General features: G+C 44.1%; 1 protein-coding gene across 1 annotated transcript in view; it reads left to right on the top strand.

Moving 5' to 3' along the window:
• Positions 1–4,984: 4,984 nt before the first annotated feature.
• LOC111953594 (nuclear receptor-binding protein 2) overlaps positions 4,985–27,495 on the top strand; it is a 53,158-nt gene continuing 30,647 nt past the window's right edge. The window contains exon 1 of the mRNA XM_023972972.2: positions 4,985–5,552. Within this exon, the coding sequence (XP_023828740.1) occupies positions 5,433–5,552 (120 nt within the window). The 5' untranslated portion in view covers positions 4,985–5,432. The remainder of the gene's footprint in view (positions 5,553–27,495) is intronic.

Here is a 27,495-nt window from a genome sequence, read left to right as displayed (position 1 = left end):
GCATGAGTGAAGGATGCTTTGTTGCAAAATAGGAAGCGGATTCTAGATTTAATTTTGGATTGGAGATGCTTAATGTGAGTCTGGAAGGAGAGTTTACAGTCTAACCAGACACCTAGGTATTTGTAGTTGTCCACATATTTTAGGTCAGAACCATCCAGAGTAGGGATGCTAGTCGGGCGGGAGGGTGCGGGCAGCAATCGGTTGAAGAGCATGCATTTAGTTTCAATAGCATTTAAAAGCAGTTGGAGGCCACGGAAGGAGTGTTGTATGGCGTACAAACGCCTGAAGGTACCACGTTCATCTGTAGAAACAATAGTACGCAAATATAAACACCACAGGACCACGCAGCCGTCATACCGCTCAGAAAGAAGACGCGTTCTATCTCCTAGAGATGAACGTACTTTGGTGCGAAAAGTGCAAATCAATCCCAGAACAACAGCAAAGGACCTTGTGAAGATGCTGAAGAAAACAGGTACAAAAGTATCAATATCCACAGTAAAACGAGTCCTATATCGACATAACCTGAAAGGCCGCTCAGCAAGGAAGAAGCCACTGCTCCAAAACCGGCATTAAAAAGCCAGACTATGGTTTGCAACTGCACATGGGGACAAAGATCGTACTTTTTGCAGAAATGTCCTCTGGTCTGATGAAACAGGCGTGCAAGCTGAAGAACACCATCCCAACCGTGAAGCACGGGGGTGGCAGTATCATGTTGTGGGGCTTCTTTGCTGCAGGAAGGGCTGGTGCACTTCACAAAATAGATGGCATCATGAGGAGGAAAATTATGTGGATATATTGAAGCAACATCTCAAGACATCAGTCAGGAAGTTAAAGCTTCCAAATGGACAATGACCCCATGCATACTTCCAAAGTTGTGGCAAAATGGCTTGAGGACAACAGTCAAGGTATTGGAGTGGCCATCACAAAGCCCTGACCTTAATCCTATAGAAACCTGACTCAGTTACACCAGCTCTGTCAGGAGGAATGGGCTTATTGTGGGAAGCTTGTGGAAGGCTACCCAAAACGTTTGACCCAAGTTAAACAATTTAAAGGCAATGCTCCCAAGTACTAATTGAGCCACTGGGAATGTGATGAAAAAAATAAAAGCTGAAATAAATCATTTCCTCTACTATTATTCTGACATTTCACATTCTTAAAATAAAGTGGTGATCCTAACTGACCTAAGACCGGGAATTTTTACTCTAATTAAATGTCAGGATTTGTGATAAACTGAGTTTAAATGCATTTGGCTAAGGTGTATGTAAACTTCCGACTTCAACTGTAGGTTTATTACAGTTTGGGTCTAGAGTGTCTCCCCCTTTGAAGAGGGGGATGACCGCGTCAGCTTTCCAATCTTTGGGGATCTCAGATGATACGAAAGAGAGGTTGAATAGTCTAGTAATAGGGGTTGTAACAATTTTAGCGTATAATTTTAGAAAGAGGGTGTCCGGATTGTCTAGCCCAGCTGATTTGTAGGGATCCAGATTTTGCAGTTCTTTCAGAACATCAGCTGTCTGGATTTGGGTGAAGGAGAAGTGGGGTGGGTTTGGGCAAGTTGCTGCAGGGGGTGCTGAGATGTTGGCGAGGGTAGGGGTAGCCAGGTCGAAAGCATGGCCAGCCGTGGAAAAATGCTTATTGAAATGATTGATTATCGTAAATTTATTGGTGGTGACAGTGTTTTCTATCCTCAGTGCAGTGGGCAGCTGGGAGGAAGTGGTTTTATTCTTCATGGACTTTACAGTGTCCCAAAACTTTTTGGAATTAGTGCTACAGGATGCAATTTTCTGTTTGAAAAAGATAGCCTTTGCTTTGCTAACTGACTGAGTATATTGGTTCCTGACTTCCCTGAAAAGTTGCATATRGCGGGGGCTATTCGATGCTAATGCAGAACGCCACAGGATGTTTTTGTGCTGGTCAAGGGCAGTCAAGTCTGGGGTGAACCAAGGGCTATATCTGTTCTTAGTTCTACATTTTTTGAATAGGGCATGCTTATTTAAGATGGAGAGGAAAGCACTTTTGAAGAGCAACAAGGCATCCTCTACCCGGACCAGGTCGATTAGAAAGGCCTGCTCGCTGAAGTGTTTTAGGGAGCGCTTGACAGGGATGAGGGGTGGTAGTTTGACCGCGGACCCAATARGCACGCAGGCAATGAGGTAGTGATCGCTGAGATCTTGGTTGAAGACAGCAGAGATGTATTTAGAGGGCAGGTTGGTCAGGATGATATCTAAGAGGGTGCCCATGGTTACYGATTTAGGGTTGTACCTGGTAGGTTCCTTGATGATTTGTGTGAGATTGAGGGCATCTAGCTTAGATTGTAGGACGGCCGGGGTGTTAAGCATGTCCCAGTTTAGGTCACCTAACAGTACGAACTCTGAAGATATATGGAAGGCGATCAATTCACATATGGTGTCCAGGGCACAGCTGGGGGCCGAGGAGTGTCTATAACAAGCGGCAACGGTGAGAGACTTGTTTCTGGAAAGGTGGATTTTTAAAAGGTGAAGCTCAAATTATTTGGGCACAGACCTGGATAGTATGACAGAACTCTGCAAGCTATCTCTGCAGTAGATTGCAACTATGCCCCCTTTGGCATTTCTATCTTGTCGGYAAATGTTATAGTTAGGGATGGAAATTTCAGGATTTTTGGTGGCCTTCCTAAGCCAGAATTCAGACACGGCTAGGACATTCGGGTTGGCAGACTGTGCTAAAGCAGTGAATAAAACAAACTTTGGGAGGAGGCTTCTAATGTTAACATGCTTGAAACCAATGCTTTTACGGTTACAGAAGTCAACAAATGAGAGCGCCTGGGGAATGGGAGTAATGCTGGGGGCTGCAGGGCCTGGGTTAACCTCTACATCACCAGAGGAACAAAGGAGGAGTAGGATAAGAGTARGGCTAAAAGATTTGGTCGTCTAGTGCGTTCGGAACAGAAGGGGTAAAGGAGCAGGTTTCTGGGCGCGGAATAATAGATTCAAGGCATAATGTACAGACAAGGGTATGGTAGGATGTGAGTACAGTGGAGGTAAGCCTAGGCATTGAGTGACGATGAGAGAGGTTTTGTCTCTTGAGGCACCATTTAAGCCAGGTGCAGTCACTGCATGTGTGGTGGGTGGAACATAAGGGCTAGCTAAGGCATATTGAGCAGGGCTGGAGGCTCTACAGTGAAATAAGAAAAAAATGACTAACCAAACAGCAATAGACAAGGCATATTGACAATAAGGAGAGGCATGTGTAGCCYACTGATCATAGTCCAGTGAGTAGCTAGGTGAGCTGGAGGCATGGCGATTCAGACAGCTAGTAGGCTGGGGCTAGCAGCAGGCTAGCAGATGGGCCTCAGGGGAATGTTGCAATGGGAGAGTCTGTTGAAACCCCCTCAGACGGTTACGTAGGCAGACCAGTCGTGATGCATCGGCGGGGCTCCGTGTCGGCAGCAAAGGGTCCAGGCCAATTTGCAGAAGAGGTATTGAAGCCCAGGAATTATCTGATGGAATTCTTCGGCTAGCCGGGTGATTGAGCCCGAGGCTAGCTCAAGGCTAACTGGTGCTTGCTTCGGGACAGAAACCCCTCGACGGTTACGTCGGTAGACCAGTCGTGATGGATCGGTTGGGCTCCGTGTCGGCAGCAAAGGTCCAGGTCAATTGGCAAAAGAGGTAATTGAAGCCCAGGGATAGCTTGATGGAATCTCTTCGCTAGCGGGAGATGGGCCTAGTTCGAGGCTAGCTCCAGGCTAACTGGTGCTTGCTTCGGGACAGAGACGTTAGACAGGAGTACCCACTCGGATAGCAGCTAGCTAGCTGTGATGATCCGGAGTAAAGGTTCAGAGCTTGCGTAGGAATCCGGGGATTGTGGTAGAGAAAAAGCAGTTCGACATGCTCTGGGTAGATATCGCGCTGTGCAGGCTGGCAGGAGTTGCCTGGGCTGAGGTTGGCAGTCCGGTTAACGGTGATGACCACTAGCAGTGGCTAACTGACTACTAGCTAGTAACTAGTTAGCTGGCTAGCTTCTGAACGGGGTTCCGGTTCAAAAGTGTAAAAATAGCAGATCCTACCACATGGGTGAGGCGGGTTGCAAGAGAGTATGTTCAGTCCGTATATGGAAATGAGATTTAAAAATAATAACAAATATATATTATACTGAAATATTCGAATTAAAACGATATATACAAGGACAAGACAATCAAAACAGACACCCCACTGCTACGCCATCTTGGTAAAAGGAGAGTGCAAAGTGTCACGTCTGGAGGAAACCTGGCACCATCCCTACGGTGAAGCATTGGTGTGCCAAGCATTCATGGCAGTGGGGATGTTTTTCAGCGGCAGGGACTGGGAAACAAGTCAGGATCGAGGCAAAGATGAACAGAGCTTGAGAGGATCTGCAGAGAAGAATGGGAGAAACTCTCAAAATACAGGTGTGCCAAGTTTGTAGCGTCATACCCAAGAAGACTTGAGGCGGTAATTGCTGCAGAAGGTGCTTCAACAAAGTACTGAGTAAAGGGTCTGAATACTTATGTAAATGTGATATTTCCGGGTAAAAAATAATAATACATGTGCTGTACTGTTTTTGCTTTGTCATTATGGGGTATTGTGTGTAGATTGATGAGGGGGGAAACTATTTAATCAATTTTAACATAACAAAATATGGAAAAAGTGAAGGGGTCTGAATACTTTCTGAATGCACTGCAATGTGATGAGTCTAAAGAGAGTGCAAAGGTGGGTCAATGCGCAGTTAACCAAACAGCGAGCTGGACTAACTATTTAGCAGTTGTATGACTTGGGGGTAGATGTTCAGGGTCCAATAGCCTGGATAGTGAGTTGATTCCGCATAGTTAAAGTTCCACAATAAGAGCTATGACGCTAATATTTGTGTAAACTCTTCACGGTTGTGTTCTGTGTGGGTGTCACTGAGTAGACTGATTTATATCCGTTTGCAGCACTTTCAATGAGAGACTTTTATTTTGAAGGCAAACCGACAATTCCACTTTTGTGGCTAATCGTTAGTGTCTAGCTTCACATAGGTGAAGCAACTGAACCAACAACACCGACATGACGCATGGTGGTGAAATATGTAAAAAACAAATACTTCATACCGTAAATGGTAAAAGTAAATAACGAAACAAAGGGAGGCATCGGAAAACAACTTCGTCTTTCCCATACAGGCTTTTTCTATACGAGTGGTTTTGCTCTTCATCTGTGAATACGGATAGTAGGGGCAACATTTCGCAATCTATTTTGCATACAGTTGAGTGCGCGCACTAGACTGGAACCTTTTTCCTTGTTTAACATAATAACATGAATATTACATAATTTATTGAAGCTTTTTATTTGAACTTTATACGGCGTACATTTCTAAGGTGTTTTGTGAAACCTTTATTCGCGCCGACGTCTGCGCTACATTCGAGTGAAACCAACGGGGAATAACATAAAACACGGAATACAATGACTATGTCCGTCCCGGAGAGGAATTCAGGGTCCGAGGGGAAGGAGGAGGAGAGTGAAGATGAGAGTGAAATCCTCGAAGAAAGCCCATGCGGTCGCTGGCAAAAGCGAAAGGAGCAGGTTGGTTTATCTATTTGGTTACGCCGGTGAATCAACTGCTGCAGGCATTTCCATTGCTGCCTTGTAGGCTACACATATTAACAGCTAAAGAGACAAGAAAAAAACATCAGTCCGTATGGAACATGAGACGTCTGCTAGGCCTATCCGTCGTAATGTATCTAATAACCTATTATTGGGGGTTGGATGGTGGTGCCTGGATGTCTGTATTGTTGTAGCAGCAGCAGGTGCAACCCCTACAGTAGTCTTTAAACCGCTCCTCAGTTCTATTCTTTAACAGAAAAGGGCGTGGGCCCTTATCAAATTAATAGCATGGAACACACAATTATTGTGGAGTGATGGACTACTTATTGAACCGAGCCCTCATATCATTAAGAGCTTATACTGGCAATGGTTTGACAATTATTATATTTTTCCAAATTATCTGTGTTGGATCTATGATTTTTAGACTATTAAGAAATTGCACTTGCTGTATTATACAGTAATAAAATTGTATGAATATGATATTTAGCCACATTGCAGATACAATCTGCCTCACTAATGATAAGGGCAACACAGAGGCAATGCTGACCACAATGGTGTGCCCAAWATGGTTAATACAATACAATGTAGTTCATCAGACCTGTCTGGAAGACAGTTAGAAAAACGAACTCCATCATCAACAACTGCATCAGAACAGAATGGCCCTGCCTAGTGAGTAGCAAGTGCCGCTTCTATAGTTCTAGAGAAGATAAGGCTTCAGCATTGAAACTGAAGGTTATCTCTGTGGAACACCCGTAGCTTCCACCGTGCTTCCCACAACTGCCTGACCTCCCTCCTATCTCTCTCCAACACAGCGTACTTCACATGACAGACACGGTTGGCCAACAACGCTCACATACACACACCACCTCCCACCGTCGCTCCCAGTGTTTTTCCACTCATTGATTACACATCAGTGTGTTTGCTGGTTTCTGGGTCACTTTGTCTGTCATACATTACCATAAACCCGCCAGTGACACTCTTACGATGTTCTCATTTCAAAATAGTACTAATGCTTCTAGGAGAGGAGAGGGAGGGCACATCGATAGGATGCAACAATTCATGAATGAGACTTTCATTCATGTGTAGCATGTAACATCTCACCTTTTACTGGGCGATTCCAGCGTTATGGACATTACATTTGCATGCAAAATCACAATTTTAATGTCTCACAGAATAGAAAAACTAAATATAGATGTGTGTGTCTGTAGTACCCCCAAAAACTGAACTTCTAAATATTGGCATGTATGCGAAATAAAGATATGGATTGTACATGAAATGGACAAGCTTTTTGGGGAGACTGAACATATTAGCAAAAGTCTGTCAAAGCTGTCATCAAGGCAAAGGGTGGCTACTTTGAAGAATCTCAAATATATGTTGATTTGTTTAACACTTTTTTGGATACTACATGATTCCGTATGTGTTATTTCATAGTTTTGATGTCTTCACTATTATTCTACAATGTAGAACATTTTAAAAATAAAGAAAAACCCTTGAATGTGTTCTAAAACCTTTGTGGTAGTGTATATAACAAATAACCTTTACCAGTTGAATGTAGACACAAATATGAGATGTTTTTGTATCAACTTTTTTCTGAAATATTGTAACAAAATATGTAAATTAGACTATACATGTGTCTTTACTGCCAATCCACTTTTCTGGACACTGAATGAAGTCAGTATATTTTGGGAGGCTTTTCATTTACAATATACACTCCAGGACTATTTATCATTCACAGTTGTAAATATGTATATATTATTATTATTTAATTTTGTAATAATGTTTCATTCACACCTGCACTGTATTTCACCATACACTGCAACTACATCTGCGACCCTGTGCGTGTGACTTAATAAACATCTATTCACAGATAGTTGATAAATACTCTTCTCATCTTTCTATCTAAAAAACAGTACTGCCATGTATGACACATGCATTTCAGCATATATTTTCCAAGAGAATCTTAGCTAGAACACATGATTTTAGAGATATCAACAATTGCTTCAGGAAAAGCCTGAAGAATACTTCTCAGAKCAAAATTCTGTCGATGCGCAAGCTGCTGAAGCTAAGACACGATACATCAAAATCCATCACATCCACAACCTTTATGGATGTTACGCATATCYTAACYCTGAACAAGGATACTGACAATGAAAAGAGAGAAACCAATTATAGACCATATAAAACCTTGCTGAAAGTTGGCTTTACAGAGGAAGTTTCAAGATGATCCAATGTAAAATCAAATCAAAGTTTTTTGGTCGCGTTCATAGATTTGCAGATGTTTTCGCAGGTGCAGCAAAATGCTTGTGTTTCTAGCTCCGACAGTGCAGTAATACCGATCAATAAAAACTCAAAACAATATACACACATAATCCAGAACAATAAGGTGCACGGTGAGGTTTAAGGTGTAACATGTAAGGTGATTGTTTTACAAAAACCTTTCCTAAAAAACCTTATGGATGTTACATTGCCTGTCCCAGTCACCCCCATTCTTTACAAGATAGCAGAACATGCAAACAAAACTCAAGACCCTTCAATTTGGTCTGTATTGCTTCATAACATCTCATCGTCATATCTAACACTGTGGAACAGCTGTGAGACCCTTTCTAAAAGCCATGAAATTTGGTTGTCTGATAATCCTTTTTTGAGACTTGGCCTCCCACTCTGTAATTGTCCAACCAAATTAATGCAATTTCCTAATTAAACTGGTCAAATAAAGCCTGAACTCCAACATACACTGAGTATACCAAACATTAGGAACACCTTCCTAATATTGAGTTGTCCCCCCCCTCCCCCTTTGCGCTTAGAACAGCCTCAATTCATTGGGGCATGGACTCTACAAGGTGTCAAAAGTGTTCTTCAAGGATGCTGGCCAGTGTTGACTCCAATGCTTCCCACAGAGTTGTGTCAAYTTGGCTGGATGTCCTTTGGGTGGTGGACCGTTCTTGATACACAGGGGAAATTGTTGAGTGTGAAAAACCCAGCAGCGTTGCAGTTCTTGACACAAACCGACACCTACCCATTCAAAGGCACTTAAATCTTTTGTCTTTTACATTCAACCTCTAAATGGCACACATACAGTGTGTAAACCTTAAGAAKGTGGTTTCACTTGGAAATGACTAACTTTATCTGTACATGCTCAGGTTGACCTTTCCATGGAATCACGCTATTACCTTTACCGTTGACTGCTTCTCTAATATGTATGAATGATGATTGGCCTATTACATGGTTATAATACAGAACACTTATCAAGCTACATGATGAGTGCTTTTGTTCTATTGTGTGATTTCTTTTTATGAGCTCGAGCTGAATCATAAATTATAGGACAATGAGCTCATTGATACAATAAAAAAAACTGGACTGTTTTGAGTAAGTGCTCAGTGCTATCCACTGAGTCACATTGTTTAGAGTCACATTGCTATCCACGGAGTCACATTGTTTAGAATTCCTGTTGCACCATTCTGCAGCCCTAGGTGTGTCCAGGCTGGCAGCATACTGAGTGCATTTAGATGGTCAATAAAGAAGTCAATAGGGGAAAGGTTAGTCTGGCTGGACACACATCTTTCTATTCCAGCACATGGTATTWTTGTTGTCTTTACTCATGGTGAACCAAATGCTTATAAGAGTTTGTTTCTGTCCTAAGCAGAACAAGCTATYGGCAATGTTAAGTATATTGGTTTTATATCCTTAGGAGTTAGTTGGCCAATATTACTCCTCAGACCTTATCAGACAGTGGTTTGATTGCTTTCAGAGACAGACTAGGTAAGCAGGGCTCCAGAGGTTGAAATACTAGCCAAAGGAAGYCATTTTCTGTCATCAATTACATCCGATATCCATGTGTTGTTTTCCATTGACATCCATGTGAAAGGCAGAACAAGACGTTAAGCTGAAGCCTTTGTCATGTGTGAAGCCTTTGTCATGTGTCTCAAGCAGGCAGAAACAATTTGSTGTCTGTCAGAAGCCAGATCAATCCTGCTTGTTGGAGTGACTGATTAGGTTAAACCTACCCTGCCCCTTCACCTAGACATGGGAAGAAATCAATGTGGGCATTAGGAAGACAGTAATTCTGTGGCAGGCAGAGACACGCTTTTGATGTAATCTATTTTACATTTACATTTGAGTCATTTAGTAGACGCTCTTATGCAGAGCGACTTACAGTTAGTGAATTCATCTGAAGATAGCTAGGTGGGACAACCACATATCACGGGGGGATTATTTAAGATACTTTTTTGAAGAGGTAGGGTTTCAGATGTTTTCTGAAGATGGGCCGGGACTTTGCTTTCTTATCTTCAGCGGGAAGCTGGTTCCACCATGGGGTGCCAGGACTGAGAAGAGCTTGGACTGGGCTGAGCGGGAACTGCCCTCCCGTAGGGGTGAGAGAGTCAAAAGACCAGAGGTGGCAGAGCGGAGTTCTCYGGTTGGGATGTAGGGTTTGAGCATAGCCTGAAGGTAGGGAGGGGCAGTTCCTCTTGTTGCTCTGTAGGCAAGTACTATGGTGTTGTAGTGGATGCGAGCTTCAACTGGAAGCCAGTGGAGTGTGTGGAGGAGCYGGGTGATATGGGAGAACTTGGTAAGGTTGAACACCAGGCGGGCTGCAGCGTTCTGGATAAGTTGTAGGGGTTTGAKGGCACAAGCGGGGAGCCCAGCCAACAGTGAGTTGCAGTAGTCCAGACGGGAGAAGACAAATGCCTGGATTAGGACCTGCGCCYCGTCCTGTGTGAGGTAGGGTCGTACTCTAAGAGTGTTGTAGAGCATGAACCTGCAGGAGCGAGTCACTGCTTTGATGTTTGCAGAGAACGACAGGGTGTTGTCCAGGGTCACGCCYATGTTCTTTGCACTCTGGGAGGGGGYCACTGTGGAGTTGTCAACCYTGACGGAGAGGTCTTGGAGTGGGCAGGCCTTCCCRGGGAGGAAGAGCAGCTCAGTCTTGTCGAGGTTGAGCTTGAGGTGGTGGGCCGACATCCAAGCTGAGATATCTGCCAGGCACYCAGAGATGCGTGTCGCCACCTGGAGAAAGTAGTTAAGTGCCATCCGCATAGCAATGATAGGCAAGACCATGTGAGGATATGATGGAGCGGAATGACTTGGTGTATAGAGAGAAGAGGAGAGGGCCTAGAACCGAGCCCTGGGGGACACCAGTAGTGAGAGTACGTGGTGCAGACACAGATCCTCTCTACATCACCTGGTCAGAGCGGCCTGCCAGGTAGGATGCAATCCAAGAGTGTGCAGAGCCTGAGACGCCCAGCCCTGAAAGGGTGGAGAGGAGGATCTTATGGTTCACGGTGTCCACTGCAGCGGATAGATCTAGGAGGATGAGAACAAAGGAGAGAGAGTCAGCTTTGACAGTGCGGAGAGCCTCTGTGACACAGAGTAGAGGACTCTCGGTTGAGTGACCCATCTTGAAGCCTGACTGGTTAGGGTCAAAAATATTGTTATGAGCGAGATAGCGAGAGAGTTGGTCAGAGACAGCACAATCAAGTGTTTTGGAAAGATAATAAAGAAGGGATACTGGTCTGTAGTTTWTGACGTCAGACGAGTCTAGTGTTGGTTTCTTGAGGGGAGCGACTCGGACCATTTTGAAGTCAGACGGGACGCAGCCAGTGATCGGGGATGAGTTGATGAGGGAAGTGAGGAATGGGAGAAGGTCTCTAGAGATGGTCTGGAGAAGGGATGAGGGGATGGAGTCGAGCGGGCAAGTTGTCAGGCGGCCGGTCCTCACTAGTCGCAGGATTTCATATGGATAGAGAGGGGAGAAAGAGGTCAAGACGTAGGGTAGTTCTGTGTGATGGGGATAGGCTGAGTGAACGAGGAGCAGATTTYTACTAAGTTGGCTCATGTTGGTTTTTCCAGGCCTTGTTTCATCTTTGTCAATTGTGTGTCATGTTTTTATTAGCAATCGCTGTCAATTTATACATCATTGCAAAACCCCTAGCTAGCAGTGACTAGCCTGGTCCCAGGTCTGTTTGTGTTATCTTACTTTGCCAACTCCTTGTCACTCATTGTCATGCCAAACACGACAATTCCATAAAGAGTTGGCAAGAAAGCAGAAACAGACTGGCACCCAGGCTAAGTAGTCGCCAACTCGGCTACTTGATTTCAAAGCTTTCTAGTGCACTGCTTATTTGGGGCAATCTTAGTGTCTGGTTTGGGTGTTTGTGCAGCCCTTACAGGAGGACAGCCAGATGMACCTCAGAAAGCATGACAAAAGCAATGTGTTGAGTCATCACAAAWTTCCATCCCTTTTTAAGATCAAACACGAATAGGCATTTGAAATAATTTCACTATTCAAATAATCTCATGAATGTTTTGAAAAACAGTTGAAATACYTGTATTTTTTGGTAACTTTTGTTTACACTTAGACAATTACTTGCTGCACAGCCTGCGCGACTCTGGAGAGATATGTGGGRGGGTGATYGGCAGGGGCTGGTGTGTATGACACMGGAGGGAGMGGAGAGAGAAAGTAGCCACTGATTCCCGCTATTTAGACAAACTTGTAAATACCATACGTTACCTGTCATCCCATCTGACAGTGCCGGTCTTTACTGGATCAAATTGATGTAAAGAAGCTAGCTAAGATAGCCAGCTAGTTGAGGCTATTTTGCTGTGCTCCCTATCCTTGTCTACAACAACTCCATTCAGATTAAACAACAGTCTACCTGTCAGTTGCTCATTGTAGCCTACTCCTTCACTTTTAGCTAACTTAATTACGTAATTTGATTTACATTTTTCATTGATTAGAGATCTCCCACTTCACGTTGCTACACATGGGGACTCTGACTATAGTGCGCGCCACTTTTATGAAACGTGTGTACATCATTAAAAACTACATTCAAAAGTTTGTCGTTTTATGAAATTAAGAATTTCAAATGTAATGTTGTGGTATATCCTTGTGTGTAGCAATGCCACATAGATCATTTTATTTAATTGAGACAAAGCCCCCCCCCCTCAAAAATGAATACTCTTGCCCATCCTTGGTTTCTTATCATCCTATTCGGAAGGAGTGTACATTCCATTCCATGCCCTTTGGAGTTCTATTCTTCCCCAAGGGCCCTGTTGGAGCGACTCTACTCTWCCCTGACCTGTAAGAGTGGGACCTTTTATCTGTTGCCTAGCTGGGGAGATAATCAATAGTCCAGGGAGCAGCGGATAATGAAAGAGGCCCATCGATGAGTGAGCCCTCCGCCCCCTGCAGCCCAACGCCCCTTCACCACTTAACCCCAGGGGGGCAGGGGAGAGATCTTTGCCAAAATAATCCTCCCTAGAGAGACACATTTTCCATCATAMCATGCTTGTATCCACTATTACAGCAATAGTAGTAGCGGTGTAGATTGGACTACAGGGATGGAATGACAGTAGTTAGACAAGCGGGAAAGTAACTGGAGGGTTGCTGGTTTCAATCCCAGCTCAGACCAGATTATCTTGTGCGAAGTGAGCCGGCAACCAGAGGGTTGCTGGCATCATGCTAGATACCATCGCCTGTCGTTGTGCCCATGAGCAAGGCACTTAACCCCCTATAATTGCTCCAGGGGCACTGCYCTGCGGCTGACCCCTTGCTTCCAGRCCCTCGTGGTATGTGGGTGTGTGTCTCGGGGGGTGGGGGTTGTGAGCATAAAGACACATTTKCGTTCTCTGTAAATTAATGGACAATAAAGTACATCTTATCMCTTGTTGTTTRAATGTAAATTCATGACTGTTGAGGGACTGTGTGAGAATGATGATTGACAGYCACATATATMTGCATAGTTTTGTACAYGTGTCACTGCTCACTGTTGCACTTCCAAGTCTTTGTTGTGAGACAGAAGGGGGGAACAGGGGCCACCAATGTGCACCTACGGKTTTACGCACATGTTTGCTTCTCCATGGCAACTTATTACAAGGTGCATGCTTGACATGCCTGTCATGGAGAAAGTTGATGTATCTTAAAAAACAAGAATAGTTGAACTTTACAGTTCCAGTACTTTACAGTAGGCCTACATGATATTACAGTGATCAAATTCATGCGGTTACTGTAACTGACACACGTCCTCAAGCAAACAATTATCCTAATGGCCACCAAGCCCTCAGCTCAGTCCAAGKCACAGGCATAGCTAGCCCTTGTAAGCCCCTGTCATGTCCCGGCTGGCTGTAAGTGCTGCCTTGCTTAAAGAGATCTCTCTAATGACCGCTGCTTCCTGATGATCAGGCTTCCTGATGCAGACTTTCTCGCCGGGCCTGGGTAACAGCTGCTCCATGTGGAATGACACCCACCGCGATGTCCCCTGCATGGGAAGCGGTCATGTCATGTCTTGTCTTAAATAAACACTCGCTGTTATGCAAAAGCACTTAACAGAAATGAATCCCCCCTCATCACATCGTTGGAGTCCAGGGGTGTTAAGATATAACAATGGCCATGGATGATATCCAATCAGACTGAATTACATGTACACTTTCATGGAGAGTCTGTTGGATTATCTGTCATTGTGGAACACATAGACTTCAGACAAAATAAAAAAGCAAGCATCAAGATGAAAATAGCAAAAAAGTATTACGTTAGTCTTCAAGAATTGCTTACGAATCTATCTGGTAAGGCCTGTTGGATATAATTCCAAAAAACAAGACAGACCCACACGAACATCAGCCATGCGAGGTAGATCACCTGCTGGGTATCGACAAATGATAACGATTCAATGTAGAATCGTTGGGAAATTACGGCCGATGTTCTGTGGCCAGTGGCGATAGGATGGTCACCCTCTGCGCATGGCCAATGTTCGTGTTGGAATATCTTGCCTTTAAGGGAGGACCTCCTTAATGAAGATATAGAATAAGACTGCAGTTAAACCTGATCCATCATAACAACCCATTGACCCAACATGCATTACTAAAGTGTAGCACACCTGGCTACCGTTACCACAAGAACCTGGTCTCAGAATTGGCTTCATATCTGTGCGTCGACAGGAGGTTTTCTCACCTGGAATGATGGCCACTGTTTGTATGAAGTAGTGATATAATGTCCCTCCTCCTTTGGGCGCATCAGAAGATTTATGAATGAATGGTTTTATGACATTGTGGCAGGCAGACAGTGTCCTGTATCACTGAAAAGCAGAGGAGTTCAGATGGCACGGGAATCTCGCCTTGGGCATAATGTACAGTGTACCCCTCATTTGATACTCCACAGTCCACACCGAAGGGGTACTGTATTTTCTCATCCTTTACAAATGTACAGTGGGGTCCGAAATGATTGACACCCTTGATAAAGATTAGCAAAAATGACTGTATAAAATAAATACTGAGTTTATTATATGCTCCAAAAAAATGGGAAATTATATTATTTTAAACGAATACAATTGCTCAGAGAAAGAGATTTTGTTCAACATGTAATACTTTTTTTCTCTCAAACAAGTAGGTGTCAAAATTATTGACAGCACTGTTTAGGCTTGGGCAGAGTATGTTAAGTGGCATTGGCACTTGGATTGGAACCGGTGCTTTGGTCAGATGCCATGAAAATAGAGCTCTTTGGCCACATACACCAGTGGTGGGTTTGGTGTCGAAATGAGAATGCATCAGCAGAAAATAACCCCATACCTACTGGTCCTGGCGTCCTTGTTAAGGTCAACGGCATCATGAACTTTACCCAGTAACAGGATATTTTTTCCAAAAACCTGGTTGCCTCTGCCATGAGGCRGAAACTTGATCATAAGAGGATCTTAAAGCGAGATAATAACTCCAAGCACACATCAAAATCCACAAATAAATGGTTCATTGGCCACAAAATCAACATTAGTCTCAATCTCAGTCCAATCCTCGCACGGTGAGGTATTYAAAGGTATTGAAAACAGSGGTGTCAATCATTTTGACCCCTACCTAAATGAAAGAAAAAAATGTAGTACTTGTTAAACAAAATCTCTTCCTCTGAGCAATTGTATTAGTGTAAAAAAATAATATAATAATTTCCTAGTTCTTTGGCGCATACAATATAGCTCAGTAATTTAATTATTTATTTGATATAGTCATTTTTGCTCATCTTTATTAAGGGTGTCAATAATTTCKCACCCCACTGTAATTCACCTTTATTGGTTGTGAAGACATGTTTTATGGCCCTCCTTTTATGGGTCTGCCAGACATGAGAGTACTTTGTTACACCAGCAGCTAGTATGCTAGTACGACTGTACAGTAATCCTATTTCCAACTCTGCATTTTACCACACTAGTTAATATTCACATCACTCCAGATATCGAGTTGATCTGTCGGTGGCTTTTAAACGTTCTCCTAACTAATAATAAAACATTGTTGCCACACAAATCAGTTCATCTCAGCCCTTGGTCATAAACGTTCACGAAATGACGGTGTGTTTGCCTTTGAAGCAAACATATAGAATATATGCTGACATGCACATTCCTACTCTAGCAAACACAGATGGATAGTTCAGAGGTGTTAATAAACGCTACAAAAGCGTTAATGAAATAACTGACATTGGTGATCAATCTTCTTAAGTGGCCTATTACTGTCTGATGTCCGGGAGCAGAAACAAAGGATGTAATCCAAACAACTGCCAGTCCGTGTCTACATTGGGCTGTCAGCCTTTCACACAGCACAGCACATGGCATTTCCAGGTATTGTTTACCCTCTGGCCACCTGGTAGGGAAGACTTGGAGTGGCTGGCTGCCTGCTGTGCCTYAACCAAGTCCACTAACGGCCTCAGCCCAGTCTCTCTCCACTGCAGCCTGGTTGTGTACATTAGGGCACACGATGGAAAATGTTTTGCAATGGAAAACGCAAATTAGCATTTCTCATTGGACAAGTMCATGTAGTCTCACCCTGGTTCAGTCTCACACCCKCCCCCCCCCACCCCCCCCGTTGGTTGCCGAATGAACATGGCCCCGGAGTACCAAGAGGAGTGCAACGGGAGAAAGAGAAAGGTCTTCCTGGCCTGGCCTAAGAATAGTGTCTGTCAGGTGCAGTAGTGTGGCTAGATCATGTTGCCAGGACACGGTGTGAACCCATATCGCCCAGTGTCATGGGGCTGAGATCTGAACGAGGCAGGAGCTCCGTGAAAGCAAACAACACACCAGATGGTGTCCAACACAACCAATTCGAGTCTGTCGTTAACAGGGGCGGCGATCCTCTCGATCCTCTTGTTTGAAAAAAGTGCTGCAATTTTAAACCGTTTTCACTTGTAATGCTTGATATGTTGCACTGATGAATACTGCCTTTGTGCTAGTGTAATCTCTGAACTGATTAGGCCTATATTACCTTGGTAGGTCATGAGTATGGACATTTGTATGGTAACGGACTTTATTAAGCCATTGACAACATGTGAGAGCGTTCATTGATGAGGCCCTTTAGGGCCATCGTATACAGTGCGGTATCCGTCACCGTTTTCCACTTGAGTCTTCTCATTCTCGCGCTCCCTCTGACAAGGGAGCTGGCATGGGARGAAATCTTCGAGGAATGGCTGACGCCTCCTGCAAGCCTCCTCCGTAGATGTTACCGTTGTCTAAATGTCATGACTTCCCTGCCACCTTGGATCCATGCCGCAGTGTCACTACGCAGTTTGAGAGTGCCACCGGTGTGTAATTCTCAATGTCAAAACTCAAGCGTTACTCTTTGGCCTACAGCCGTTTGAGTGGCAAAATGTTGATTTTAGCCCTGTTTTGTATGGTTGGTTTGATTAACATTCTTCCTACTTCTTCCTTCATTCTGACATGCTAATTTTGAGTAGTAGAGATACATCTGAAAAGTGCATATTACTACTGACAGAGCCATTAAGATTTGCATAATTTAAAGCATAAGGCATCCGGCGATCCATTTCTCATTGACAGTAGGGAGAAGTAGAGCTTTTTCAATTGGCCTCCATTTTCCTATTCTGCATTAAATATTAATATCCATCTTGTTCGATGCAAAGGAGATGGCGCCGCTCTCTTTAAAAGTTGCTTTTAGTAATCTGCGCAGTGTCTGAGAGAATAAATGCCATGACTCATGTAAGGCATTTACTCCTGTAGTTTTATGAGGAATTCTGGTTTTGAGCAACAGCTCGCAGCTGATTCACCGCTGTATGAGTCCCTTTGTGAAATTCAGGTTTTGACTCACAGTGTTGGGCAAACGCGAGGACAAGTGCTCGATGTGTTCTGCTTCGCTGTGTTGGACGCTCTCAGTCGCATTTGACGTATAGCGGTGGGGTGACAGTCTAGGATATACTGTATTCGCCTATCAGTGCTCTATAAACTGAAGATACAGTATGTGCAATTGTATTGCCAAGATGCCTCAAAGCATAGCAACAGGGTCAAAACTATTACAAGCCCGAAGAATAACAGCCTTGCAGTCTCATTATTGAACCCAAAGGTCATCCCCCTCCCCCCAACCAGCAGCATGAGAGGATTAAGGGGCCTACAGGAAGGAGCAAGGTCATGAGGCCAACAAAACATTAACATTCCTACTTCAAATACTTTTCCCCTCAGACTAAAACCAGACTTTCCAAAAACTAGAGATGTCATGCAACCTTAACCCAAGAGGCATTTTGTTAGAGGTTTAGGCTTCTTTACCTAAACCCCAAAGCAAGGCAAATGTGAAACTACCAGAAGAGTTTTATTTCAGGGATGTGATCAATGAACATCTAACCTTATTATTTACCTGTCAATCCCTCAGAACCCTACAAGTTCATATCCTCTCTCGCATTATTGTCCATAATCATTACCATGGCGGAAGAAATCTCACCACCGCCTCAATAAAAATAACTCCTGTCCTCCATGCTTAAGGGATTATAGGAGATTTGCATTTTCAAATTTGAATGCATCTCATTCTTGTTTCAGCAMCCTGGCGAGAAGTGAGCAGGTCTTTTGCATGCAGGGGCCAGAGAAGAATAAAATGTGACTCAACACCGATCGACTCTTCATGAATTTAACATGGCTCMGGCTTCTGTGAATGGCCTCCTGCTATGAGCTTATGAGACATAGCTTTACTAGTGCAGTAGGCTGTCTTTGTGGACAGCTCAGGGGAAGTGGCATTGGATATTTATTAAAGAGTGATTGTAGTAAATACACTATATATACAAAAGTATGTGGACACCCCTTCAAATMAGTGGATTTGGCTATTTCAGCCCCACACCCTTTGCTGACAGGTGTATAAAATCGAACACACAGCTATGCAATCTCCATATACAAACATTGGCAATAGAATGGCCATACTGAAGAGCTCAGTGACTTTCAACGTGGCACCGTCATAGGATGCGACCTTTCCAACAAGTCAGTTCATTAKATTTCTGCCCTGTTAGAGCTGCCCCGGTCAACTGTAAGTGCTGTGAAGTCGAAACGTCTAGGAGCAACAACGGCTCAGCCGTGGAAGTAGAAGGCCACACAAGCTCACAGAACGGGACCGCTGAAGCGAGGAGCGCGTAAAAATTGTCTGTCCTCGATTGCAACACTRACTACTGAGTTCCAAACTGCCTCTGGAAGCAACGTCAGCACAGTAACTGTTTTTCGGGAGCTTCATGAAATGGGTTTCCATGGCCGAGCAGCCACACACAAGCCTAAGATCACCATGTCCAATGCCAAGCTTTGGCTGGAGTGGTGTAATGCTCGCCGCCATTGGACACTGGAGCAGTGGAAACGCGTTCTCTGGAGTGATGAATCACGCTTCACCACCAGTTTGGAGGAGGAATAATGGTCTGGTGCTGTCTGTTTTTCATGGTTCCGGGCTGGGCCCCTTAGTTCCAGTGAAGGGAAATCTTAACGCTACAGCATGCAATGACGTTCTAGAAAATTCTGTGCTTCCAACTTTGTGGCAACAGTTTGGGGAAGGCCCTTTGCTGTTTCAGCATGACAATGCCCATGTGCACAAAGCGAGGTCCATACAGAAATMGTTTGTTGAGATCGGTGTGGACGAACTTGACTGGKCTGCACAGTAGCCCTGACCTCAACCCCATCGAACACCTTTGGGATGAATTGGAACGCCGKCTGCGAGCCAGGCCTAATCGCCCAACATCAGTGCCGGACCTCACTAATGCTCTTGTGGCTGAATGGAAGCAAGTCCTCATAGCAACGTTCCAACATCTAGTGGAAAGCCTTCCCTAAAGAGTGGAGGCTGTTATAGCAGCAAAGTGGGGACCAACTCCATATTAATGCCCATGATTTTGGAATGAGATCGACGAGCAGGTGTCCACATACTTTTGGTCATGTAGTGTACCTTGGCCCGTGCTTGCACAGACACTTCGATCCTGCTTTGTCTTTCATAACCCTAATTGAATGGACATTCCTCTGTCACACAATCTGAAGTCATGGTGCTCTTCAGCCAACATGCAGATGTTAACACGTTGCCAAAGAGCCAGTCAGACTCCCAGCTGTCAGTCCAGTGTGTCACTCAGTCATCACACTGCCTCCCTGGAGTCCCTGGGTAAGAGAGATACAACAGATACCTGTCAATCATGAGCACAAACACTACACTGCCAAAGGACACTCTCTCCCTTAAAACTGTGTCTCTCTTTCGCTCCCTCGTTGTCCCCCTCCCTTTTCTTCTCCCTCTTTCTCTGCATGGGGTCAACTTAACAAGCTCAACACCAACCACTTAACTAATTACGACCTTATAAAAATATAACAATATGTCAAGTTAACTATTGTCCTAGACACACTCAGATATTTGTGGTCTATTAAGACGTGTTAAGAGAAATTAAGTGCTCACCTTTTGTTKATCTTTAATTGAATTCATGAAGAGAATAAGAGTTAAGTGCATTCCATCCCTTACCAGATATTGTGCTGACCTTTTACAATCTTCTCTAGGTGTGAGATAATGCCCATTGGATGTGTCCGACATTCAGTTCTGACTATTTTGTTGAAGTGTATACTGCCTACGGCATCTTAAGATGGACAAACAGCACTATTGCTGCTTTTTCTCATTTTTCAGGCAAAGGTCTTTTAAGGGAGTACACTCAGCAKACTCTTTTGGCTAGGCGCTAGTCAAAACGAAACAAGCCTTTATGTGTAAAATAGTGCAAACTATGTCTTCTCTAAACTGGCCAAATCAAGCCAAGCTGTTAGCTTTCACCCCGTGTTACCTCTTACTTACTCTTCCTGGCACAGTGCTGAACTTGTTCGACCTCTGAGGTTTTGCAGGAGATTCAGACTGAGACCCTGTTGTTCCTTCTCTCTGGTTCTGCCGTAGCCCTTTAAACAAGCAGTATGTGTGATTACAAGCATGAATTGGGTAATCCAGTGGGCAGCAATTACCCCTCTTTATGGAGAACTTTAATACATGGGTGGACTTTGCCAGGCTCTAATAAGCCTCTCCGGGAACCAAGTCAATCCCAGATGTTTTGAAGGAGTGGGACAGGTGCCAGATTCAGGTCAAAGCAAACACATATCCCATTAGCCCAGCTGCCCGACCGACTGACTGACTGTGTTGTGAAAAAGTCTCACCCAGTTCTAATCCTTCTTCCTGGAATTGGACTGTTTTTGTTCACCAAAAAATGACACATTTTTTAACACTCTCCCATCTTTGTTTTGTAAACCTGCTATTGTAATGTTTTTTATTCTCACGACTGGCTGCTGCCAGCATTGTAGAGGTGCAAATTAATGTATTTGCCTGAAAGGGCTCCAGCTGCTGAGCAAAGCAGGACCAGATTTCCACCCAAAGATAATAATTAAAATGGAGGCCCTGCTTCTGATTCTCTCATGAAATTATGTTTATGGTCTTGGAAGGTATAAACATCCATTTGATTTAGTATTGTTGTCTGCATTAGTGGAAGATCTAGTTCCCCACTTTAAGTGGTGATTTGGAAATACAGCTAAAAGTGGTATGCCGTACACATGATCACCATAATGTTGCGTTGCAACTGGCCTGTTAGAGGATAACAGTCACATTGATCTTCATAAATCCCCCATGCATGACATTCTTTAATCATTGGAGTCATGCTCGTTGAAGTATATGTGAAACGAGCTGTATATCAGCTATTATAAACCGGGTGGTTCGAGCCCTGAATGCTGATTGGCCGGAAGCCGTTATATATCAGACCGTATACCACGGGTATGACAAAACATTTATTTTTACTGCTCTCATTACATTGATAACCAGTTTATGACAGCAATAAGGCACCTCGGGTGTTTGTGGTACATTGCCAATATACCACGGCTAAGGGCTGTATTCAGGTACACCGCGTTGCATCGTGCCTAAGAACAGCCCTTAGCCATGGTCTATTGGCCATATACTGTACCTGTCATGGTTCCACCTGTCACCAGAGGGCGGCAGAGACCGTTCTAGAGACATTAATGACACTCAGGTGTGTCTTATTACTCATGAGTTCCCTGTTAAAAGAGATGTGTTTTCTGGTTTCCTTTGGAGGAGCTTAAATTGTCTAGCGTGCGTGCGTGAGTACGTGCGTGCGTGCGTGCTTCCTGAGTGAGTTTTTGAGACTTTTTGTTTGTTGTTTTTCCCCAGTGTACTGTGATCCTGCGGCTACTGTTTATCAGTAAAGTATTTATGTCTATCCTTAACGATTCCTCGTCTGGTCCCTTCTCTGCAACTGGGTCCAACCACACCCCCTCGGGCCTTTGTGCTTAAATATACGCTGAGTATGGAAACCATTAAGAGCACCTGCTCTTTCCATGACATAGACCAGGGTTTCCCAAACTCTTTCCCGGGACCCCACTGGGTGCACATTTTGGTTTTTGCCCTAGCACTACACAGCTGATTCAAATAATCAAAGCTGTGTAGTGGTAGGGCCAAAAAATGAAAGTGCACCCTGACATAGACTGACCATGAGAGAAGAATGGTGCCGGAGGAGATGGCTGKCGTTTTACGCGCTCCTAACCAATTGTGCTATTGTGCGTTTTATCGTYTTGTTTGTAATTTATTTTGTACATAATGTTTCTGCCACCATCTCTTATGACCGAAAATAACTTCTGGATATCAGAACAGCGATTACTCATCTCGAACTGGYCAAAGATTTTTTATTTAATGAGTCGTACACAAAGGATTTACTCCAGATACCAGACCAGGCCCAAATCCCCATCGCTCGCATGAAGAAAATACGCCGATACAGGGSACGCAGGTCCGGTTGCCTTGTGAGAATTTGTTGGCGAGTGGGTAACGTCTAATRGCTGGAGAATAAAATGGATAAGCTCCGTTCAAGACTATGAGCTCCGTTCAAGACAAGGGATGGTGGTCTGTGTCTATTTGTCAATAACAGCTGGTGCGCAAAATCAAATATTCAGGAAGTCTCAAGGTTTTGGTCACCTGAGGTAGAGTATCTCATGATAAGGTATAGACCACACTATTTACCAAGAGAGTTTTCATCTATATTTTTCGTAGCTGTCTAATTACCAACACAAACCAATGCTGGCACTAAGARCACACTCAACGAGRTGTATAAAGCCATAAGCAAACAAGAAAATGCTCATCCAGAGGAGCCATGGATTACAGGCAACATCCACACTGAGCTAAGGGTTGAGCTGCTGCTTTCAAGGAGCGGGACTCTATCCCAGATGCTTATAAGAAATCCCGCTATGCCCTCAGACGAACCATCAAACAGGATCATTCTTAAATTAAAGAAGTTTGGAACCACCAAGACTCTCTTAGAGCTGCCGCACGGCCAACTGAGCAATCAGTGGAGAAGGGCCTTGGTCAGGGAGGTGACCAAGAACCCAATAGTCACTCTGACAGATCTCCACAGAGTTCCTCTGTGGAGATAGAGGAGAACCTTCCAGAATGACAGCCATCTCGGCAGCACTCAGGCCTTTATGGTAGAGTGACCAGAGGGAAGCCACTCCCAGTAAAAGGCACATGACAGCCTCTTGGAGTTTGCCAAAAGGCACCTAAAGGACTCTCACACCATGAGAAACAAGATTCTCTGGTCTGATGAAACCAAGATTGAACTCTTTGGTCTGAATGCCAAGTGTCATGTCTGGAGGAAAACTGGCACCATCCCTACGGTGAAGCGTGGGTGTGGCAGCATCATGCAGTGGGGATGTTTTTCAGCGGCAGGGACTGGGAGACTAGTCCAGGATCAAGGAAAGATGAATGGAGCAAAGTACAGAGAGATCCTTGATGAAACCTGCTCACAGACGCTCAGAACCTCAGACTGAAGCAAAGGTTCACTTTCCAACAGGACACAACCCTAAGCACGCAGCAAAGACAACGCAGGAGTGGCTTCAGAGACAAACCAAGAATGTCCGAGTGTCCCAGCCAGAGCCTGGACTTGAACCCAATCGAACATCTCTGGAGAGACCGGAAAATCACTGGGAAGCGACGCTCCCAGCCAACCTGACAGATCTTAAGAGGATCTGCAGAGAAAAATGTGAGAAACTCCCCAATGGCAGGTGTCCAAGCTTGTAGCGTCATACCCAAGAAGACTCAGGCTGTAATCTCTGCCAAAGGTGCTTCAACAAAGTACTGAGTAAAGAGTCTGATACTTATGTACATGTTGTATTTGTGCCTTTATTTTCTGTTTTAAATTTTTAATACATTTGCAAAAATTTCTTAAAACCTGTTTTTGCTTTGTAATCATGGGGTATTGTGTGTAGATGAGGGAAATAAACTATTTAATCCATTTTAGAATAAAACTGTACATTTTGGGGGAAGGACAAGGGGTCTGGATACTTTCCGATGCACTGTATATTTAATATATATATATATACTAGCAAAAAATAAAAACAAAAAACTCTCACTGTCAACTGTGTTTATTTTCAGCTAACTTAACATGTGTAAATATTTGTATGGACATAACAAGATTCAACAACTGAGACATAAACTGAACAAGTTCCACAGACATGTGACTAACAGAAATGGAATCATGTGTCCCTGAACAAAGGGGGTTCAAAATCAAAAGTAACAGTCAGTATCTGGTGTGGCCACCAGCTGCATTAAGTACAGCAGTGCATCCCTCATGGACTGCACCAGATTTGCCAGGTCTTGCTGTGAGATGTTACCCCACTCTTCCACCAAGGCACCTGCCAGTTCCCAGACATTTCGGGGGGAATGGCCCTAGCCCTCACCCTCCGATCCAAAAGGTCCCAGACGTGCTCAATGGATTGAATCCGGGCTCTTCGCTGGCCACGGCAGAACACTGACATTCCTGTCTGCAGGAAATCACGCACAGAATGAGCAGTATGGCTGGTGGCATTGTCCTGCTGGAGGGTCATGTCAGGATGAGCCTGCAGGAAGGGTACCACATGAGGAGGAGGATGTCTTCACTGTAACGCACAGCGTTGAGATCACCCCCAGACCATGACAGACCCTCCACCTCCAAATCGATCCCGCTCCAGAGTACAGGCCTCGGTGTAACGCTCATTCCTTCAACGATAAACGCGAATCCAACCATCACCCCTAGTGAGACAAAACCGCGACTCGTCAGTGAGAAGCACTTTTTGCCAGTCCTGTCTGGCTCAGCGACGGTGGTTTTGTGGCGCATAGCATTGCCAGTGTTGTCTTGGTGAGGAACAGCCTTACAACAGGCCTACAAGCCCTCAGTCCAGCCTCTCTCAGCCTATTGCGGACAGTCTGAGCACTGATGGAGGATTGTGCGTTCCTGGTGTAACTCAGGCAGTTGTTGTTACCATCCTGTCCCTGTCCCGCAGGTGTGATGTTTGGATGTACCGATTCTGTGCTGGTGTTGTTACACGTGGTCTGCCAGTGCGAGGACGATCAGCTGTCCGTCCTGTCTCTCTGTAGCGCTGTCTTAGGCGTCTCACAGTACGGACATTGCAATTTATTGCCCTGGCCACATCTGCAGCATGCCTAAGGCAATTCACGCAGATGAGCATTGGCCTGGGCATCTTTCTTTTGGTGTTTTCAGTAGGAAGGCCTCTTTAGTGTCCTAAGTTTCATAACTGTGACCTTAATTGCCTACCGTCTGTAAGCTGTTAGTGTCTTAACAACCGTTCCACAGGTGCATGTTCATTAATTGTTTATGGTTCATTGAACAAGCATGGGAAACAGTGTTTAAACCCTTTACAATGAAGATCTGTGAAGTTATTTGAATTTGTACTCATTATCTTTAAAAGACAGGGTCCTGAAAAAGGACTTTAATTTTTTTGCTGAGTTCATATATATTCCAGACTCTGACATTGCTAGTTCTGATATTTATTTTTATATTTTTTATATTTCGGGATATTCTTTTGTATTGCAAGGTATTACTGCACTGCTCAAATCCAGCTTTATTTATATACAGTGGGGAAAAAAGTATTTAGTCAGCCACCAATTGTGCAAGTTCTCCCACTTAAAAAGATGAGAGAGGTCTGTAATTTTCATCATAGGTACACTTCAACTATGACAGACAAAATGAGAAAAAAAATCCAGAAAATCACATTGTAGGATTTTTTATGAATTTATTTGCAAATTATGGTGGAAAATAAGTATTTGGTCAATAACAAAAGTTTATCTCAATACTTTGTTATATACCCTTTGTTGGCAATGACAGAGGTCAAACGTTTTCTGAAGTCTTCACAAGTTTTCACACACTTGCTGGTATTTTGGCCCATTCCTCCATGCAGATCTCCTCTAGAGCAGTGATGTTTTGGGGCTGTGTCTTGGGCAACACGGACTTTCAACTCCCTCCCATATTTTCTATGGGTGAGATCTGGAGACTGGCTAGGCCACTCCAGGACCTTGAAATGCTTCTACGAAGCCACTCCTTCGTTGCCCGGGCGGTGTGTTTGGATCATTGTCATGCTGAAAGACCCAGCCACGTTTCATCTTTCAATGCCCTTGCTGATGAAGGAGGTTTTCACTCAAAATCTCACGATACATGGCCCCATTCATTCTTTCCTTTACACGGATCAGTCGTCCTGGTCCCTTTGCAGAAACAGCCCCAAAGCATGATGTTTTCCACCCCCATGCTTCACAGTAGGTATGGTGTTCTTTGGATGCAACTCAGCATTCTTTGTCCTCCAAACACGACGAGTTGAGTTTTTACCAAAAAGTTAATTTTGGTTTCATCTGACCACAGACATTCTCCCAATCTTCTTCTGGATCATCCAAATGCTCTCTAGCCAACTTCAGAGGGCCTGGACATGTACTGGCTTAAGCAGGGGGACACGTCTGGCACTGCAGGATTTGAGTCCCTGGCGGCGTAGTGTGTAACTGATGGTAGGCTTTGTTACTTTGGTCCCAGCTCTCTGCAGGTCATTCACTAGGTCCCCCCGTGTGGTTCTGGATTTTTTGCTCACCGTTCTTGTGATCATTTTGACCACGGGGTGAGATCTTGCGTGGACCCCAGATCGAGGGAGATTATCAGTGGTCTTGTATGTCTTCCATTTCCTAATAATGCTCACACAGTTGATTTCTTCAAACCAAGCTGCTTACCTATTGCAGATTCAGTCTTCCCAGCCTGGTGCAGGTCTACAATTTTGTTTCTGGTGTCCTTTGACAGCTCTTTGGTCTTGGCCATAGTGGAGTTTGGAGTGTGACTGTTTGAGGTTGTGGACAGGTGTCTTTTATACTGATAACAAGTTCAAACAGGTGCCATTAATACAGGTAACGAGTGGAGGACAGAGGAGCCTCTTAAAGAAGAAGTTACAGGTCTGTGAGTGCCAGAAATCTTGCTTGTTTGTAGGTGACCAATAACTTATTTCCACCATAATTTACAAATAAAATTCATAAAAAATCCTACAATGTGATTTTCTGGATTTTTTTTCTCATTTTGTCTGTCATAGTTGAAGTGTACCTATGATGAAATTACAGGCGTCTCTCATCTTTTTAAGTGGGAGAACTTGCACAATTGGTGGCTGACTAAATACTTTTTTGCCCCACTGTAGCACATTTTAGACATGAATGCAAAGCAATGCGCTTTACAGGAAAAAACATAAATAAAAACGGTGAAAATAAAAGCAGGAATATTTACTGCACAACAACATAAGAGGATAACATTTTTTAAAGCACCCTAAGGAACAACAAAGCTAAAAGGTGTGTTTCGGCCCCCTGAGATTCTCTCGCAGGCTATTTCCAGAGGCAGGGGTCATAGTAA

The sequence above is a fragment of the Salvelinus sp. IW2-2015 genome, linkage group LG27, assembly GCF_002910315.2.
Source record: "Salvelinus sp. IW2-2015 linkage group LG27, ASM291031v2, whole genome shotgun sequence".
In the NCBI taxonomy this organism is placed as follows: domain Eukaryota; kingdom Metazoa; phylum Chordata; class Actinopteri; order Salmoniformes; family Salmonidae; genus Salvelinus; species Salvelinus sp. IW2-2015.
Note: the sequence above shows the minus strand (reverse complement) of the source record. Positions and strands in the feature narration are given on the sequence as shown.